General features: G+C 37.4%; 1 protein-coding gene across 1 annotated transcript; it reads left to right on the forward strand.

The window, feature by feature from the left end:
- Nucleotides 1-1,634: 1,634 nt before the first annotated feature.
- Nucleotides 1,635-8,797, forward strand: PMP2 (peripheral myelin protein 2). The gene is made up of 4 exons (XM_019032866.4): nt 1,635-1,819; nt 4,144-4,316; nt 4,532-4,633; nt 5,687-8,797. Exons 1-4 carry the CDS (start codon nt 1,747-1,749, stop codon nt 5,735-5,737), a joined length of 399 nt encoding a protein of 132 aa, XP_018888411.3. The 5' UTR covers nt 1,635-1,746; the 3' UTR covers nt 5,738-8,797.
- The last annotated feature ends 11,287 nt before the right edge of the window (nt 8,798-20,084 follow it).

The following is a 20,084-nucleotide window of genomic DNA, read 5'->3' on the forward strand; positions in this document are numbered from 1 at the left end:
ATCAAAAGCTTTTTCTTTCACAGTTGTTTTTTCTATCCCAGTACAATGTACTCCCTCCAGTTACATTCTCTTGGGTTTAGGATTGGGTTAGTTGGTTAGCTGAGGAATTTTCCTATTCACTATTTCTTTCCCACCTTGAGCTATTCAGGCACTGGGATTGTAAATGAAACTTCAGCCCACTGTATATGATTTCACATGTTTTACTCAGCTTGAACTCTAACTACATAACTGCAATAGTTATGTCACAGCTCTGCAACTGGGTTTCTTGAGCCCTTGTTGCCAATAATTCTACCTGTTATGAGCAAATTCATCATATTTTTGTTGTTGTAAACAGTGCCAACCTGTTTACTAAATGTATAGAACTTGGTAATATCAGTTGTCTCCAGCCAGAATTAATGCTAAGGTAAAAACAAACAAACAAGCAACAACAAAAACAAACAAACAAAAAAACCTGCTAGGAAAGATATAGCAGTAATCAGAGATTCTCAAGAGCAACACTTATATTCTAAGTGGATTTACATTTGTTCCCCTTGGCCAAAGACTGGGGCTTTGATGTAATATAGTAGGCTGGATCTTTTGATTTTTTACCTCTCTTGATTTTTGAGAAGAGCGAGAGTGTTTCTAGCTAATCGTGGTGCTATCAGCATCAGGTGATCTCTGGCCAGGGCCTCTGTGCATGTAGCATGTATGGTATAGTATAATAGAAGCAGGGTAAGATCATGGTTCAGAACCCGGGCACTGGCAGCAATGCTGGGTTCAAACCTGTCCTCTCCTTATTCAACTTTTGGGAGCAATTTACCTAATGTCCCCAAGCTCATTTTTATCATTGGTAAAATGGATATAATAATAGTTCCTAACTCTTGGAATTAGTGATATAATTAAATGAGATCACCCGTATTAAGCACTTAGCACGGTGTCTGGCCCATAGTGAGTTGTCAATATAAATTAGTACTCTTTCTATAGAAAATCCTCTTTATAAAATTGTAGATTCATTTTAAATGACTTAAACACAAATAGTTATAGTATCCAGGAACCTGCTTAGTTCAGATTTTAAGTATTTTTAGCTGAAAATCTTTGTTGTGCTCAAAGAACATGTTATAGTGCTACTTCTTGTTTCATCACATGAATACAATTTCTGTGCTCTGCTGCAATAGACTGACTTCTTTGTCTGCCTACTCTGCCTGCCTGGGATATGTGAACTATGCCAAGCCTTCTTACCTATGAATACTTCCTCACACTGCTCCCCTACATTTCTCTCCCACAACATATTTGAGACTGTTATCATAATACTTACAGACATTTTCCTCTTTTTCTTCCCTTTCAATAAGAATTCTTAATTGTGCAGACTCAGGATTGAGAGTGACCAACATGTCTAAACACACACACATTCATTCATGATCACAGAATTCATGCAGTCTTTTCCAAAGCATGAAGGGCCTAAGCCTTCTTATAAATGTAAGATTGATCAAAAAATTTTTGAAGACTCAAATAGTAATCTCATTCATTTTATAAATTTTTTTGGAGACAAAGGGAAGTATTATGTGGGGTTTTCTTTTATCCTATTGGGCGGGCAGCTGGCCATTGAAGAGCCATTCATTGCTTAGTCCCGACACTGCCTTTCCCCATTGGGTCTCTGTAAGAGTCACACGCTTTGGGCATCCTTGAAAAGAATCTTCTGAGGCCTCAGCATTTTATCTGAGTCTTCTGAATCCCACTTAGAACTGTGTTGAGCTCTCACCCATCACGATGAGCAACAAATTCCTGGGCACCTGGAAACTTGTCTCTAGTGAGAACTTTGACGATTACATGAAAGCTCTGGGTAAGAAATGCTTTCTGTTGTTCTGCTGAAAAGCTCCTTTTTAAGAAAGCTACATGACATTTTCATCTACGACTTTTAACAGGAGACTGGGGAGGTTTGCAAGGCTGCAGTACAATCCTCTTTTAGGATTAATCTTTTGTTGTGTCATTCAGACAATTTATTTGAATTTTATTTGTGGTAATTCTTAATAGAATTAACTTAAATGAGAAAGCTGCTTAAATGCATGGAACGCCCACTGATTTCAAGGGCAATTTCATACCAAGAGAATTTTGGTTGCAGGTCCAGAGGAGAGAAAGCTTAAAAGCATGGTCAACCCATTTTCTGGCTTTTCTGAGAGCTACGTTCATAGCAACTGAAGTGTTCATAAAATAAGGAATTGAATATATTGCAAATCCTAGAAAATCTCAATTTAAAAATTTAAGTTTTAGCTAAACAGTTTTTTCTCTCTACCTCTAGGTTGTCCTTTATTACACAATCATGTAGATACAGAGAGTTTGAAAAACAAAAATACTTCCTAAACTACTGTGTTCATAGTCTAGGGAAGTTACTGAGAGAAAAAGAACTGGGTTATGGCAGTGAATTCAAACTCAATTTCGCTAACATCAGACGTTTCTGGAGTTGGAGCAGTGAATGGAGATGGAAAACCGAGTCATTAGTTACAACAACTTTATTTTATACTATTTCTAGAGTATGTCCCATCGATATAAACACAATAGATATGAAGAGTCTTTGGGAATTTTCAGAACTATATAAATACAACAAAGAGTGATGCCAGTGACCCGAGTTTGCTGTGCTTGTCAAAGTGCCTACAGCTTTACTTAACTGTTCAGAAAGCTTGTATAAAATGTTCTATTTTAGATAAAATGAGCAAAGTCATGTCATTGTTGCCTGGAACAGTAAGAGAACTTATGGGGATCAATTCATACTGTGAGATCGGTTAGATTTAAAGACTTCATTTTACAGCTGAGGAAGAAGCCAAATAAAAGAAAGTCTCAGTGAAGGATTTTCTAATTCCACTGTTTTCCAGTTTAGCATGCAAAATAACACCTTGGGATTTGGTAAATATAAATTCTCAGGCTCTGCCCCAGAGATTATGATTTAACTTGAAAAACATTGTCCTAAACTGTATAAAATAACAAAAGATTAAACAGAATTTGAAGAAAGAATATAGTTTATAGTTTATTGGCTGTAACTCTTAACTTCTTATTCAGTATATAAAAGTTTGAGATCTTTTTAACTGGAAAAAGTTATTCAACCATTGAGACTTCCTGGAAAACTAGTTTTTCTTTCATATGTTTTTTATTTTACATTTTCCCTTTTCCATATATTTTATAGTCTTGGTAATAATGGTAATAAACTTAAGAGTCTAATTTTGTTTCATTTTTGAAATGTAGAAGAGTTTTTTAAAAAATATTTTATTTCTCTATGATCATTTAGAATAGTATAGATCTCAAAGTTAGATAGATAGTTTTTTTCCTACCAGCTAGATATAGAAGCCACAAAATTTCAGAAGTGAAATTCTATCAAAAATATGAGGGGAATACTTCTCCATATCCATAATATGGTATTGAGGGAAAATATCATAGAACAATACGTATATGCTATAGTCTCATTTTTAAAATATATCTATAGTATTTGTACATAAAACTAAAACCTCTAGAATGATTTATGCAAATCTATAATTAGTAATTTTCAATGGGGAATAGGATTGGATGTAATAAAAATGGATGACTTGCAGTAGCTATTTCAGCTGGAAACTTTTACTCTTGAAAATCTGCAGACATTGGCTGGGCGCGGTGGCTCACGCCTGTAATCCCAGCACTTTGGGAGGCTGAGGAGGGCAGATCACAAGGTCAGGAGATCGGGACCATCCTGGCTAACACGGTGAAACCCCGTCTCTACTAAAAATACAAAAAATTAGCCAGGCGTGGTGGCGGCGCCTGTAGTCCCAGCTACTCGGGAGGCTGAGGCAGGAGAATGGAGTGAACCCAGGAGGCGGAGCTTGCAGTGAGCCGAGATCGCTCCATTGCACTCCAGCCTGGACGACAGAGCGAGACTCCGTCTCAAAAAAAAAAAAAAAAGAAAAAGAAAAAAAAACACGAAAATCTGCAGACTTTACTTTTGTAACAACAAAACCTAAAATGTTTGAGTCCTGGGCATGTATTTCCATTAGGAGTGAAACATGGGAGGAGATGCTTAGTAGTAGGTGATATTACCTGCCATCAACTCACCTGGGGCACCACTGAGCATAGGATGTGGCCACCACAGTCTCTTTGGCTATGCTCTCTTGGTCAACATAATTCTAACACTATCTTAATTTTCAGGTGTGGGGTTAGCCACCAGAAAACTGGGAAATTTGGCCAAACCCACTGTGATCATCAGCAAGAAAGGAGATATTATAACTATACGAACTGAAAGTACCTTTAAAAATACAGAGATCTCCTTCAAGCTAGGCCAGGAATTTGAAGAAACCACAGCTGACAATAGAAAGACCAAGGTAATCTTTAATGTTTCTCTTCAAAGTTGGCCCAGTGGGCTGCTTGAGAGAGAGGAATATTCCTGCTAGTGTAAAAGGGTAGACTCAATTCTGTTGAAAAGGAGTGTACCTCCTGAGACATCTATATCTATTATGAAAATGGTTCCATACTGAAAGAACTGCTTCTTTGATCAACAAATTTCAGGCAAGTCAATTGCATGACCTTGTCTTTGCAGAGCATCGTAACCCTGCAGAGAGGATCACTGAATCAAGTGCAGAGATGGGATGGCAAAGAGACAACCATAAAGAGAAAGCTAGTGAATGGGAAAATGGTAGCGGTAAGAGTATTTTTACTTCTAAATAGAGAAATAATGCTATATAAATAATTTGATTATATTGTTTTCAAAATATTCTTTGTTCTTTGGAATATGAATGGATAAAAATGACTAAGAATAAAGTAAGAGTTAATGCTTCAGTGATATTTAAACTATTACAGACTCATCTTCAAGTACTGACCCAAGATTTTAGAAATAAAAAAAGCCATTTGTTATTTTACAAATAAAAATACCTAAAAATGGTAGTAAGATTAAAGAAAGTGTAGGTAAATCTTACTAGTTTGGGCTCACAAAGAAGAAAGCAAGTCTAAATTTTAAAAGCAAAACACTCTCTGCAAGGTGTATTTTGTAGACTATTTGCAAAGCCATTTGTAGACTATTTGCAGATATCCCACAATTTTGCATTCAAGAGCTCATAGTAACTTAGAATCAATCATGTCAATAAAGCAAGCTGAGCTCATTGGAGACTTCTAGTTGGCAGATGAAAATAATGACAAAGGTTGTATGTGATGACCTTTGATGATTTTTTTTTTTTTTAGGGTTAAGGCTTTATGTTCACTAATTAACACATACATTGAATGTAAATAGATTCATGTACTCTTCCGAATGTTTCTTTCTTTAGTACAGTGGTTCTTAGCCCTTGCTGCACAACAGATTTACTTGGGGAGTAAATACCAATATGGAGGCCTCCAAACAGATAATTCAATGTAAATCTCTTGGGGGAGGAGGAACCATCACCATATTTAAATATTCCCCAGGTAACGCAAATATGTAGACATTTTTGAAAACCACTGTCTTATTAGATTTAAATGCAAGTGAATTATACATAAAAACTTGCCACCTAAAAAAATTCCTTTACAGCAACATAGATCAACTTTTAAATTGTTTCTTCTATTTCAATGGTCATAATTCTGAATTACTGGAGACTGACATACTGATATTTTATTCCTTTCTAAATTAATCTTATGAGTTTATTTTGAATTTCTATTTTTATTACAAATTTTCTGTTCTCTGGTTTGAACTTGAGATACTCAATTAACCTCTCTCTTTTTTAAGGAATGTAAAATGAAGGGCGTGGTGTGCACCAGAATCTATGAGAAGGTCTGAAAAATCATTTCCTCATTGAAGTAGCTTTTGATCATTTAATGATGGAAATCAGTTGCTTCCATTGACAAAACTCAATACACTGCAAATATTTGTTTTTGCTTTTGTCTTAATATATCAGATATGCAAAGGCCTAAACTGAGAATTAACCTAAAAGTCAGTGTTATTTAAACATTTTCAATGTGCATGCATGTCATTATTACATCAAAGCATATATATTGGCCAGACACGAACAGTTGATGATGTCATTCAATTAACTACAAAATTCTAATCTTTGTTGAACTTTGTATACTTGAAATGATAATAAAAAGGATATAATTTCTTAGTAAAATGAAATCAAAGTATTGATCAGGGTAGCAAACTCAAATGCTGACAGGGGCCAGAGGAGTTATGGGGAAGGAGCATCAGAAATCAGGCAAGCTAGGAGAATGGGCTATTGTAATGTAAAGAATTGTAGTCTCAGTTAAAAGGGGTAGCCTCTACTCCAGCCAACATTTTAAAATTAATGGATAATTTATAGACAGTTAAATTTATAGACAGTTAAGTAAAAATGGATAATTTATAGACAGATAATTTATAGACAGGTAAATGTGAGTTAAATATAACTCACATCCCAATCAAGACACAAAACATTTTCTTAACCTAGTACATTTTTTTCTGTCCCTTCCCAATCAGTGTCCTTTTCTGTTCCACCCCTACCAAAAGCAAGTAGTGGTTTGGTTTCTATCACATAGATTAATTTTACCTGCTCATATGAAGGGAATTATACATCATGCATTCTTTTCTGTTTGCCTTTTTTAAATTCAGCATCATGTTTTTGTGATACATCCACATTGTTGCATGCAGCTGTAGTTTGTTTCTTTTTATTACCAAGTACTATTTCATTGTATGAATATATCACAGTTTATCCATTCTACTATTAAGACAATTGGGCTATTTCTAATTTTCGGCTGCTATGAATAAAGCTGCTACAAATATTTCTGTACAAGACTTTTTGTAAACATAGGAGTTCCTTTATTTTAAATAAATAACTAGTCATATCATTAGGTCCAGTAATTGTTGACAGGCAGGAACAGGGGACCACTGCATTGTGCCCAAGTAATAATAAAACTATTTCAGATGTATTATATGATTGAGCAAATGAGAAAACTTGTTGATGTTGATGGGAGTCAGGATGTTCACTATGGAAAAACAAATATACAAATATGAAATGAGGGAAGGCAAGAAAGAACCATGTGGAAATGGAATAGAATTGATATAAATTCATAATTTCTAAACCATGTATATGTATGTTTATATGTACTATAATTGCATACACATGCCTGCATGCATATATGTGTGTGATAATACACATGTATTTATGTGCGTGTGTGTATACACATGCATATATTTACTAATCCTATCTGCCAAAAGGGCTTAGACACAAAAACACCTCAGCAGAAATGAATATACCTAGCACTCAGATCTTCGTGTCTAATATAGTTTGCCACTAAAAGGAACCAAGGCTACCTGGAAAAATGGATGATTCCAAAGCAAGGGCAAGGTAGGAACAAGATGAGCTTGAAATATCTTGTTATGCCAGAAAGTAATGTTAAAAAAAAAATACAGGTATATTGCCAAAACATAGAGCCAGCTTGAAGGGGCTCCCACTGGCCAAACTTGAGCCAATTTGAGAGCAAAATAATTGGGAAAAATAAATAACAAGATAATTGAGAAAAAAATAAAATAAATTCCCAATTCCATTGGGAAAAAATAGAAATCCATGAATCCATACTGATATAATGATAGATAATCGATAGGTAGATGACTGACAGATGATAGATAGATAGATGATAGATAGATAGATAGATAGATAGATAGATAGACAGACAAATGAGAAGGTTTTTTTTTTTGCAATAGAACGTCATGGACCAGTGTTAAATGTGAGTGGAAGGAGTTCTGGAATTGGAAAACCATCATTTTTCAACCATCACAGTAAATATGGCTCAGGCAAGAATTATCAATCAATGCTAAAGCTAGGGGAAATTTCGATTAGGAGCAGGATATTAGGATATTAGTCTGGGCTTAAAGTATCTCCTCACAGATTGTTGTTAGTTTCTGGGGAAAGAATAGTAACCATGCGATGGAAAAAAATGGACAACCTCTTGACTAGGTTATCAAAATTAACCTCACCAATAAAGGGTGGATGTTCAACATGTGCCTTCAAATGTGACCCACTGAGAAGGAAACAACATCACTGTAACAACAACAACCAGAAACGACAGGGGGTTTTGACTGAATTCTTCAAAAATGTCAATGTCATAGAAGACAAAGAAAGGTTGTGGAAATGTTTCAGATTAAATGATAGTAAAAACACCTGACAACTAAACATAGTAAGTAATACTAGACTGGATTCTGTACCAGAGGTAACATAAGTGCTCCAAAGGACAATGTTAGGTCAACTGGCAAATTGGAATATAGACAGTCAATCAGATAAGTATACTTTGATTAAGTAAAAGAATATACCTATTCTTGGCAAATACACAATAAAGTATTTTGAGGTAACGGGCCATAATGTATGCAATCTACTCTCAAAAAATTCAGAAACATATATTTGTGTGCATTTGCGTGTGCAACAGTACACACAAACATACATAAAGAGAGCAATTGATAAAGCAAATAAGGTAACATTTAACAATAATCTGATACGCATAAATAGAGAAAGAGCAATTGATAAAGTAAGTGAGGTAAAATTTAACAATAATCTCAGTAAAATGTATATGTGTTTTCTTTGAGACAGTCTGATTCTTGCAACTTTTTCTGTAAGTTGGAATTTATTTGCAAACATGATTGAAAAAAAAACCCTGCACTTGGCAACTTCTTCTCTTTTTCAGCCTAGAAATGTCTGTGTTAAGTGGTTTTTTGTTTATTGTTGTTGTTTGTTGTTATTGTTGTTTTGTTGCCAGGCTCCAACTCACAAAATACGAGTTTAAAAACTGCGTTGTTATTTTTAGAGATTTGTGATAACACAACTTGTTATAAAATTTATTCCTCAATAAATATAATTTCTCTACTATGCAAAAATTATGAGTGCTTTTTATTTTCATAACAGAAAATGTTGAACTACACTGATAAGAAGGAAGGCAAAATAATCATTTCAGCAAACAGTATATTTGTTAGATTTGAAAAGGATTTTAAAACAACCATAAGAGAGGGAAAAATAAAACAAAATGATATTTTAGTAAATTTGGGCTGCTGTTACAGCAAAACAAAAATAAACTGAATAGCTAATAAACAACAGAAATTTGTTTCTCACAGTTCTGGAGGCTGGGAAGTCCAAGATCAAGGTGTGGCAGATTCAATTTCTAGTGACGGCTGGTTTCCTGGTCCATAGATAGCATGTTCTGGCTGCATCCTCACTTGGTAGAGGGGAAAATGAGATTTCTTTGGCTTCTTTTATAAGGACCCTAGTCCCATTCATGAGGGCTCTACTCTCATTACCTAATCACCTCCCTAAAGGTCCCACCTCTTAATACCATCAACTTGGGAGTTAGGATTTCAGCATATAAATTTAAGGGTACACAAACATTCAGACCATAGCACCTGAGTTCTGTAATATTCAAAAATAGAATCGGAATATAATTTTCCTTCTCTAATTCTTTTTTAATATAACACAGTGGTTAAGAACACAGTTAGAGGCAGGACTAGCTTGCAGCTCCTGCTCCAATGGACAGAGCAGTGTATAGACTTTTGCTTCAAGAACTACCACAGGGACATACCAGGAAAGCTGAGTGAATCCACAGACCCTTTGAAGGAACTGGATCACCACTGCAGGCTCCCTGAGGTGCCAAAAAACTGTGAGTCTGCTTGCTTTCTCAATGGGGCGGCTCGTGGTCTGGGGCAACTTCTCAGCCCTGGTCACAGGCTTCCTGGAAATACACTTGGTGCTGTTGGAGGGCTCTGGTAGGAGTGAAGTTGGCCTTTGGGACTGTGGGCTGCATGTGAACAGGGTGAGGCCTGTGACTGACAACTTTCCCCCACTTCCCTGGCGACCTGTATGACTCAAAAGAGGCAGCCATAATCTCCCTGGAAATATAACTTCATTGGCCTGGGAACCACACCCCCATGCCCCACAGCAGCCACAGCAAGCCCCACCCAAGAAGAGTCTGAGCTCAGACACGCCTATCGCTACCTACCTGGTGGTCTTTCTCTACCTACCCCGGTAGCCCAAAACAAAGGTCATAATCTTTGAAGAGCTCTATGTCCCTGCCCACAACCTGGGAAACCTGAACACTTAACCAGGGGTTCCTAGGGCAAGTATGCATCCTCCCTATAGGACTGCAGCTAATGCGCTCTTGAAAGCACCACCTCCTGGCTGGAAGCCAACCAACACAAAACCAGCGCAATAAACAAAAACAAAACCACAGAGTCCACTTTACTTCCTTGCTACCTTCCCCCAGAACAGGTGCTGGTATACACAGCTGCAAGACCTGAAGATAGATCACATCACAGGACTCTTTGCAGACACTCCCTAGTACCAGCCCAGAACCCAGTAGCTCCACTGGGTGGCTAGACCCAGAAGAGCAAAAACAATTACTACAGTTTGCCTCTCAGGAAGCTCCATTTCTAGGGGAAGCGGGGGAACATCACACCAAGGGAGCACCCCCTGGGACAAAAGAATATGATCAGTCCTTCAATCCTAGATCTTCCCTCTGACATGGTCCACCGAAATGAGAGGGAGCCAGAAAAACAATTCTAGTAATATGACAAAACTTGTTTCTTTAACACTCCCAAAAGATCATACCAGCTCACCAGCAATGGATTCAAGCCAAGATGAAATCTCTGAATTGCCAGAAAAAGAATTCAGAACGTTGATTCTTAAGCTAATCAGGGAGGCACCAGAGAAAGGTGAACTCCAACTTAAAGAAATCAAAAACGTGATACAAGATATGAAAGGAAAATTATTCTGTGAAATAGGTAGCATAAATTAAAAAAATCACATCTTCTGGAAATAAAGGACACACTTAGAGAAATGCAAAATGCACTGGAAACTCTCAGCAATAGAATCAAACAAGCAGAAGAAATAAGTTCAGAGCTTGAATACAAGGCTTTTGAATTAATCTAATCCATCAAAGACAAAGAAAAAAGAATTAAAAAAGAATGAACGAAGCCTCCAAGAAGTTTGGAACTGAACCTAAGAATAATTGGCGTTCCCAAGGAAGAAGAGAAAGTTTGGAAAACATATTTTGGGAAATAATCGAGGAAAACTTCCCTGGCCTTGCTAGAGATCTGGACATCCACATACAAGAAGCTCAAAGAACATCTGGGAAATTCATCACAAAAATATCATCACCTAGGCACATAGTCACCAGGTTATCTAAAGTCAAGGCAAAAAGAATCTTAAGAACTGCGATGCAAAAGCATCAGGTAACCTGTAAAGGAAAATCTATCAGATTAACAGCAGATTTCTCAGCAGAAACCCTATAAGCTAGAAGGTATTGGGGTCCTATTTTTAGTCTCCTTAAACAAAAACAATTATCAGACAATAATTTTGTACCCAGCAAAACTAAGCTTCATAAATGAAGGAAAGAAAACAATATTTCCAGACAAAAAAATGCTGACAGAATTCACCACTACCAAGCCAGCACTACAAGAACTGCTAAAAGGAGCTCTCGATCTTGATACAAATCCTTGAAATACACCAAAATAGTATTTCATTAAAGCATAGATCTCACAGCACCTATATAACAATAACACAATGAAAAAAACCAAAGTATTCAGGTAACAAATAGCATGATGAGTAGAATAGTGCCTCATATCTCAATACTAACGTTGAATATAAATGGCCTAAATGCTCCACTTAAAAGATACAGAATGGTAGAACGGGTAAGCATTCGCCAACCTGGCCGGGTGCAGTAGTTCATGCCTGTAATCCAGCACTTTGGGAGGCCTAGGTGGGTGGATCACCTGAGGTCAGGAGTTCGAGACCAGCATGGGGAACATGGCAAAACCCCATCTCTACTAAAAGTACAAAAATTGGCTGAGTGTGTTGGCATGTGCCTGTGGTCCCAGCTACTCAGGAGACTGAGACAGCAGGATTGCTTGAACCCAGGAGGCAGAGGTTGCAGTGAACTGAGATCATGCCACTGCACTCCAGCCTGAGTGACAGAGTGAGACTCCAACTCAGAAAAAAAAAAAAAATTCACCAACCAAGTTTCTGCTGTCTTCGGGAGACTCACCTAACATATAAGGACTCACATAAACTTAAGATAAAGAGGTGGTAAAAGATATTCCATGCAAATGGACACCAAAAGTGAGCAGGAGTAGCTATTCTTATATCAAACTAAACAAACTTCAAAGCAGCAGTAGTTAAAAAAGACAAAGAGGGAAATTATAAAATGATAAAAGGGCTAGTCCAAGAGGGAAATAACACAATTCTAAAAATATATGCATCTAACACTGGAGCTCCCAAATTTATAAAACAATTACTACTAGACCTAAGTAATGAGATAGACGGCAACACAATAATAGTGGGGGACTTTAATACTCCACTGACAGCACTAGACAGCTTATCAAGACAGAAAGTCAACAAAGAAACAATGGACCTAAACTATACCCGACAACAAATGGACATAACAGATATTTACAGAACATTCTACCGAACAACTGCAGAGTATACATTCTATTCATATGCACATGAACATTATCCAAGACAGCCCATATGATAGACCACAAAACGAGTCTCAGTAAATTTAAAAGAATCAAAATTATATATCAAGTACTCTCTCAGATCATAGTGGAATAAAATTGGAAATCAAGTCCAAAAGGAAACCCCAAAACCATGCAAATACATGGAAATTAAATCACCTGCTTCTTAATGATCATTGGGTCAACAATGAAATCAAGATGGAGATTTAAAAATTCTTTGAACTGAATGATAATAGTGACACAACCTATCAAAACCTCTGGTATACAGTAAAAGCAGTGCTAAAAGGAAAGTTCATTGCATTAAATGCCTACATGGAAAACTCTGAAAGAGTACAAATAGACAATTTAAGGTCATATCTCACAGAATTGAAGAAACAGGAGTAATCCAAACCCAAACAGAGCAGAAAAGAAATAATGAAGATTAGATCAGAACTAAATGAAATTGAAACAAGAAATATAAAAGATAAATGAAACAAAAAGCTGATTCTTTGAAAAGATAAATAAAATTGATAGACCATTAGTGACATTAACCAAGAAAAGAAGAGAGAAGATCCAAATAAGTTCAATTAGGAATGAAACAGGAGATATTATAACTGATACCACAGAAATACAAAAGATTATTAAAGGCTACTGTGAAAATCTTTGTGCACATAAACTAGAAAACCTAGAGGAGATGGATAAATTCCTGGAAATATACAACCCTCCTAGATTAAACCAGGATGACACAGAAACTCTGAACAGACCAATAACAAGCTGAGATTGAAATGGTAATAAAATAATTGCCAACAAAAAAAAGGCCACGACCGGCCGGGCACAGTGGCTCACGCCGGTAATCCTAGCACTTTGGGAGGCTGAGGCGGGTGGATTACCTGAGGTCAGGAGTTTGAGACCAGCCTGGCCAACATGGTGAAACCCCATCTCTACTAAAAATACAAAAAATTAGGCAGATGTGGTGGCACGCACCTGTAGTCCCTGCTACTTGGGAGGCTGAGGCAGGAGAATCACTTGAACCTCAGAGGCGGAGGTTGTAGTGAGCTGAGACCATGCCACTGCATTCCAGCTTGGGCAACAGAGTGAGACTCCATCTCAAAAACAAAAACAAAAAAACCCAGGACCAGATGGATTCACAGCTAAATTCTATTAAACATTCAAAGAAGAATTAGTACCAATCCTATTGACACTGTTCCAAAAGATAGAGAAAGGGGGAATCATCCCTAAATCATTCTATGAAGCCAGTATTACCGTAATATCAAAACCAGGGAAAGACATAACAAAAAAAGAAAACTACAGACCAATATCCCTGATGAACATTGATGCAAAAATCCTTAACAAAATACTACCAAACCAAATCCAACAGCATATCAAACACCTAATCCACCATGATCAAGTGGGTTTCATACCATGGATGCAGGGATAGTTTAACATATGTAAGTCAATAAATGTAATACTTCACATAAACAAAGTTAAAAACAAAAATTTCCTGACTATCTCAACAGACCCAGAAAAAGCATTTAACAAAATCCAGCATTCCTTTATGATAAAACTCTCAGCAAAATTGGCATACACGGGGCATACCTTAAGGTAATAAAAGCCATCTTTGAGAAACCCACAGTCAATATTATACTGAATGGGGAAAAGTTGATAGCATTCCCACTGAGAACTGGAATAAGACAAAGATGCCCACTTTCACCACTTCTATTCAACATAGTACTAGAAGTCCTAGCTAGAGCAATAAGAAAGAAATAAAGGGCATCCAAATCAGTAAAGAGGAAGTCAAACTGTCATTGTTTGCTGACTATATGATTGTATACCTAGAAAACCCTAAAGACTCATCCAAAATGCTCCTAGAACTGGTAAATTAATTCAGCAAAGTTTCAGAATATAAAACTAATGTACAAAAATCAGTAGCCCTGCTATACGCCAACAGCAACCAAGTTGAGAATCAAATCAAGAACTCAACCCCTTTAACAATAGCTGCAAAATAAATAAAACACTTGGGAATATACCTAAGTAAGGACATGAAAGACCTCCAAAACACTGCTGAAAGAAATCATAGATGACAAAAACAAATGGAAACACATCCCATGCTCATGGATGGGTAGAATCAATATTGTGAATATGACGATACTGACAAAAGCAATCTACAAATTCAATGCAATTCCCATCCAAATACCACCATTGTTCTTCACGGAACTAGAAACAAACAATCCTAAAGTTCATATGGAACCAAAAAAGAGCCCACACAGTGAAAGCAAGACTAAGCAAAAGGAACAAATCTGGAGACACCACATTATCCCACTTCAAACTATAAGGCCAGAGTCACCAAAACAACATGGTACTGGTATAAAAATAGGCACATAGACCAATGGAACAGAATAGAGAACTCAGAAATAAAACCAAATACTTACAGCCAACTGATTTTTAACAAAGTGTACAAAAACATGAAGTGGAGAAAGGACACCCTATTCAACCAAAGGTGCTGAGACCATTGGAAAGCCATATGTAAAAGAATGAAACTGGATCCTCATCTCTCACCTTATGCAAAAAATCAACTTAATGTGGATCAAAGACTTAAAAATCTAAGACCTGAAACCATAAAGATTCTAGAAGATAACATTGGAAAAACCCTTCTAGACATTCGCTTAGGCAAAGACTTCATGACCAAGAACTCAAAAGCAAATGCAACAAAAACAAAGATAAATACATGGGACTTAATGAGATGAAAAAGCTTCTGCACAGCAAAAGAAACAATCAGCAGAGTTAACAGACAACCCACAGAGTGGAAGAAAATCTTCACAATCTGTGCATCTGACAAAGGACTAATGTCCAGAATCTACAAAGAAATCAAACAAATCAGCAAGAAAAAAACAAACAATCCCATCAAAAAGTGAGCTAAGGACATGAATACACAATTTTCAAAAGAAGATATACAAATGGCCAACAAGCATATGGAAAAATGCTCAACATCACTAATTATCGGGGAAATGCAAATTAAAACCACAGTGCAATAATACTACCTCACTCCTGCAAGAACAGCAGCCCTTGAATCCTAGATCTTCCATGAGAATGACCATAATCAAAAAATTTAAAAAAATATTAGATGTTGGCATGGATGCAGTGAAAAGGCAACACTTTTACATTGTTGGTGGGAATGTAAACTAGTACAACCACTATGGAAAACAGTGTGGAGATTCCTTAAAGAACTAAAAGTAGATCTACCATTTGATTTAGCAATCCCACTGCTAGGTATCTACCCAGAGGGAAAAAAAAATCATTACACGAAAAAGCTACTTACACACACGTTTATACCAGCACAATTTGCAACTGCAAAAATATGGAACCAGCCCTAATCCCCATCAATCAATGAGTGGATAAAGAAAATATGATATATATATACCATGGAATACTACTCACCCATAAAAAGGAATGAAATAATGGCATTCACAGCAACCTGGATGGAATTGGAGACTGGTTTTTTTTGTTGTTGTTTTTTTATTATTATACCTTAAGTTTTAGGGTACATGTGCACATTGTGCAGGTTAGTTACATATGTATACATGTGCCTTACTGGTGCACTGCACCCACTAACTCGTCATCCAGCATTAGGTATATCTCCCAATGCTATCCCTCCCGCCTCCCCCCACCCCACAACAGTCCACAGAGTGTGATATTCCCCTTCCTGTGTCCATGAGTTCTCATTGTTCAATTCCCACCTATGAGTGAGAATATGCGGTGTTTGGTTTTTTGTTCTTGCGATAGTTTACTGAGAATGATGATTTCCAATTTCATCCATGTCCCTACAAAGGACATGAACTCATCATTTTTTATGGCTGCATAGTATTCCACGGTGTATATGTGCCACATTTTCTTAATCCAGTCTATTATTGTTGGACATTTGGGTTGGTTCCAAGTCTTTGCTATTGTGAATAATGCCACAATAAACATACGTGTGCATGTGTCTTTATAGCAGCATGATTTATAGTCCTTTGGGTATATACCCAGTAATGGGATGGCTGGGTCAAATGGTATTTCTAGTTCTAGATCCCTGAGGAATCGCCACACTGACTTCCACAATGGTTGAACTAGTTTACAGTCCCACCAACAGTGTAAAAGTGTTCCTATTTCTCCACATCCTCTCCAGCACCTGTTGTTTCCTGACTTTTTAATGATTGCCATTCTAACTGGTGTGAGATGGTATCTCATTGTGGTTTTGATTTGCATTTCTCTGATGGCCAGTGATGATGAGCATTTTTTCATGTGCTTTTTGGCTGCATAAATGTCTTCTTTTGAGAAGTCTCTGTTCATGTCCTTCGCCCACTTTTTGATGGGGTTGTTTGTTTTTTTCTTGTAAATTTGTTTGAGTTCATTGTAGATTCTGGATATTAGCCCTTTGTCAGATGAGTAGGTTGCGAAAATTTTCTCCCATTTTGTAGGTTGCCTGTTCACTCTGATGGTAGTTTCTTTTGCTGTGCAGAAGCTCTTTAATTTAATTAGATCCCATTTGTCAATTTTGGCTTTTGTTGCCATTGCTTTTGGTGTTTTAGACATGAAGTCCTTGCCCATGCCTATGTCCTGAATGGTAATGCCTAGGTTTTCTTCTATGGTTTTTACGGTTTTAGGTCTAACGTTTAAGTCTTTAATCCATCTTGAATTGATTTTTGTATAAGGTATAAGGAAGGGATCCAGTTTCAGCTTTCTACATATGGCTAGCCAGTTTTCCCAGCACCATTTATTAAATAGGGAATCCTTTCCCCATTGCTTGTTTTTCTCAGGTTTGTCAAAGATCAGATAGTTGTAGATATGCGGCTTTATTTCTGAGGGCTCTGTTCTGTTCCATTGATCTATATCTCTGTTTTGGTACCAGTACCATGCTGTTTTGGTTACTGTAGCCTTGTAGTATAGTTTGAAGTCAGGTACTGTGATGCCTCCAGCTTTGTTCTTTTGGCTTAGGATTGACTTGGTGATGCAAGCTCTGTTTTGGTTCCATATGAACTTTAAAGTAGTTTTTTCCAATTCTGTGAAGAAAGGCATTGGTAGCTTGATGGGGATGGCATTGAATCTGTAAATTACCTTGGGCAGTATGGCCATTTTCACGATATTGATTCTTCCTACCTATGAGCATGGAATGTTCTTCCATTTGTTTGCATCCTCTTTTATTTCCTTGAGCAGTGGTTTGTAGTTCTCCTTGAAGAGGTCCTTCACATCCCTTGTAAGTTGGATTCCTAGGTATTTTATTCTCTTTGAAGCAATTGTGAATGGGAGTTCACTCATGATTTGGCTCTCTGTTTGTCTGTTGTTGGTGTATAAGAATGCTTGTGATTTTTGTACATTGATTTTGTATCCTGAGACTTTGCTGAAGTTGCTTACCAGCTTAAGGAGATTTTGGGCTGAGACAATGGGGTTTTCTAGATATACAATCATGTCATCTGCAAACAGGGACAATTTGACTTCCTCTTTTCCTAATTGAATACCCTTTATTTCCTTCTCCTGCCTAATTGCCCTGGCCAGAACTTCCAACACTATGTTAAATAGGAGTGGTGAGAGAGGGCATCCCTGTCTTGTGCCAGTTTTCAAAGGGAATGCTTCCAGTTTTTGCCCATTCAGTATGATATTGGCTGTGGGTTTGTCATAGATAGCTCTTCTTATTTTGAGATACGTCCCATCAATACCTAATTTATTGAGAGTTTTTAGCGTGAAGGGTTGTTGTACTTTGTCAAAGGCCTTTTCTGCAACTATTACGATAATCATGTGGTTTTTGTCTTTGGTTCTGTTTATATGCTGGATTACATTCATCGATTTGCGTATATTGAACCAGCCTTGCATCCCAGGGATGAAGACCACTTGATCATGGTGGATAAGTTTTTTGATGTGTTGCTGGATTCGATTTGCCAGTATTTTATTGAGGATTTTTGCATCAATGTTCATCAAGGATATTGGTCTAAAATTCTCTTTTTTTGTTGTGTGTCTGCCCAGCTTTGGTATCAGGATGATGCTGGCCTCATAAAATGAGTTAGGGAGGATTCCCTCTTTTTCTATTCATTGGAATAGTTTCAGAAGGAATGGTACCTGTTCCTCCTTGTACCTCCTTGTACCTTGTACCTCTGGTAGAATTTGGCTGTGAATCCATCTGGTCCTGGACTCTTTTTGGCCATTACCATTATGTAATGGCCTTCTTTGTCTCTTTCAATCTTTGTTGGTTTAAAGTCTGTTTTATCAGAGACTAGGATTGCAACCCCTGCCTTTTTTTGTTTTCCATTTGCTTGGTAGATCTTCCTCCATCCTTTTATTTTGAGCCTATGTGTGTCTCTGCACGTGAGATGGGTTTCCTGAATACAGCACACTGATGGGTCTTGACTCTTTATCCAATTTGCCAGTCTGTGTCTTTTAATTGGAGCATTTAGTCCATTTACATTTAAAGTTAATAGTGTTATGTGTGAATTTGATCCTGTCATTATGATGTTAGCTGGTTATTTTGCTCATTAGTTCACACAGTTTCTTCCTAGTCTCGATGGCCTTTACATTTTGGCATGATTTTGCAGCAGCTGGTACGGGTTGTTCCTTTCCATGTTTAGCGCTTCCTTCAGGAGCTCTTTTAGGGCAGGCCTGGTGGTGACAAAATCTCTCAGCATTTGCTTGTCTGTAAAGTATTTTATTTCCCCTTCACTTATGAAGCTTAGTTTGGCTGGATATGAAATTCTGGGTTGAAAATTCTTTTCTTTAAGAATGTTGAATATTGGCCCCCACTCTCTTCTGGCTTGTAGGGTTTCTGCCGAGAGATCCGCTGTTAGTCTGATGGGCTTCCCTTTGAGGGTAACCCAACCTTTCTCTCTGGCTGCCCTTAACATTTTTTCCTTCATTTCAACTTTGGTGAATCTGACAATTGTGTGTCTTGGAGTTGCTCTTCTCGAGGAGTATCTCTGTGGTGTTCTCTGTATTTCCTGAATCTGAACATTGGCCTGCCTTCCTAGATTGGGGAAGTTCTCCCGGATAATATCCTGCAGAGTGTTTTCCAACTTGGTTCCATTCTCCCCATCATTTTCAGGTACACCAATCAGACGTAGATTTGGTCTTTTCACATAGTCCCATATTTCTTGGAGGCTTTGCTCATTTGTTTTTATTCTTTTTTCTCTAAACTTTCCTTCTCGCTTCATTTCATTCATTTCATCTTCCATTGCTGACACCCTCCCTTCCAGTTGATCGCATCGGCTCCTGAGGCTTCTGCACTCTTCACGTAGTTCTCGAGCCTTGGTTTTCAGCTCCATCATCTCCTTTAAGCACTTCTCTGTATTGGTTATTCTAGTTATACATTCTTCTAAATTTTTTTCAAAGTTTTCAACTTCTTTGCCTTTGGTTTGAATGTCCTCCCGTAGCTCAAAGTAATTTGATCGTCTGAAGCCTTCTTCTCTCAGCTCGTCAAATTCATTCTCCATCCAGCTTTGTTCCGTTGCTGGTGAGGAACTGCGTTCCTTTGGAGGAGGAGAGGCGCTCTGCTTTTTAGAGTTTCCAGTTTTTCTGTTCTGTTTTTTCCCCATCTTCGTGGTTTTGTCTACTTTTGGTCTTTGATGATGGTGATGTACAGATGGGTTTTTGGTGTGGATGTCCTTTCTGTTTGTTAGTTTTCCTTCTAACAGACAGGACCTTCAGCTGCAGGTCTGTTGGAATA

The sequence above is a fragment of the Gorilla gorilla genome, chromosome 7 (genome assembly GCF_029281585.2).
Source record: "Gorilla gorilla gorilla isolate KB3781 chromosome 7, NHGRI_mGorGor1-v2.1_pri, whole genome shotgun sequence".
Lineage (NCBI taxonomy): Eukaryota > Metazoa > Chordata > Mammalia > Primates > Hominidae > Gorilla > Gorilla gorilla.

Coding starts and splice junctions, on each gene's coding strand:
- PMP2 (XM_019032866.4), top strand. CDS start 1,747: ATGAGCAACAAATTCCTGGGCACCTGGAAACTTGTCTCTAGTGAGAAC. Junction 1,820..4,143: donor CGATTACATGAAAGCTCTGG/GTAAGAAATGCT, acceptor CTTAATTTTCAG/GTGTGGGGTTAGCCACCAGA. Junction 4,317..4,531: donor CTGACAATAGAAAGACCAAG/GTAATCTTTAAT, acceptor TTGTCTTTGCAG/AGCATCGTAACCCTGCAGAG.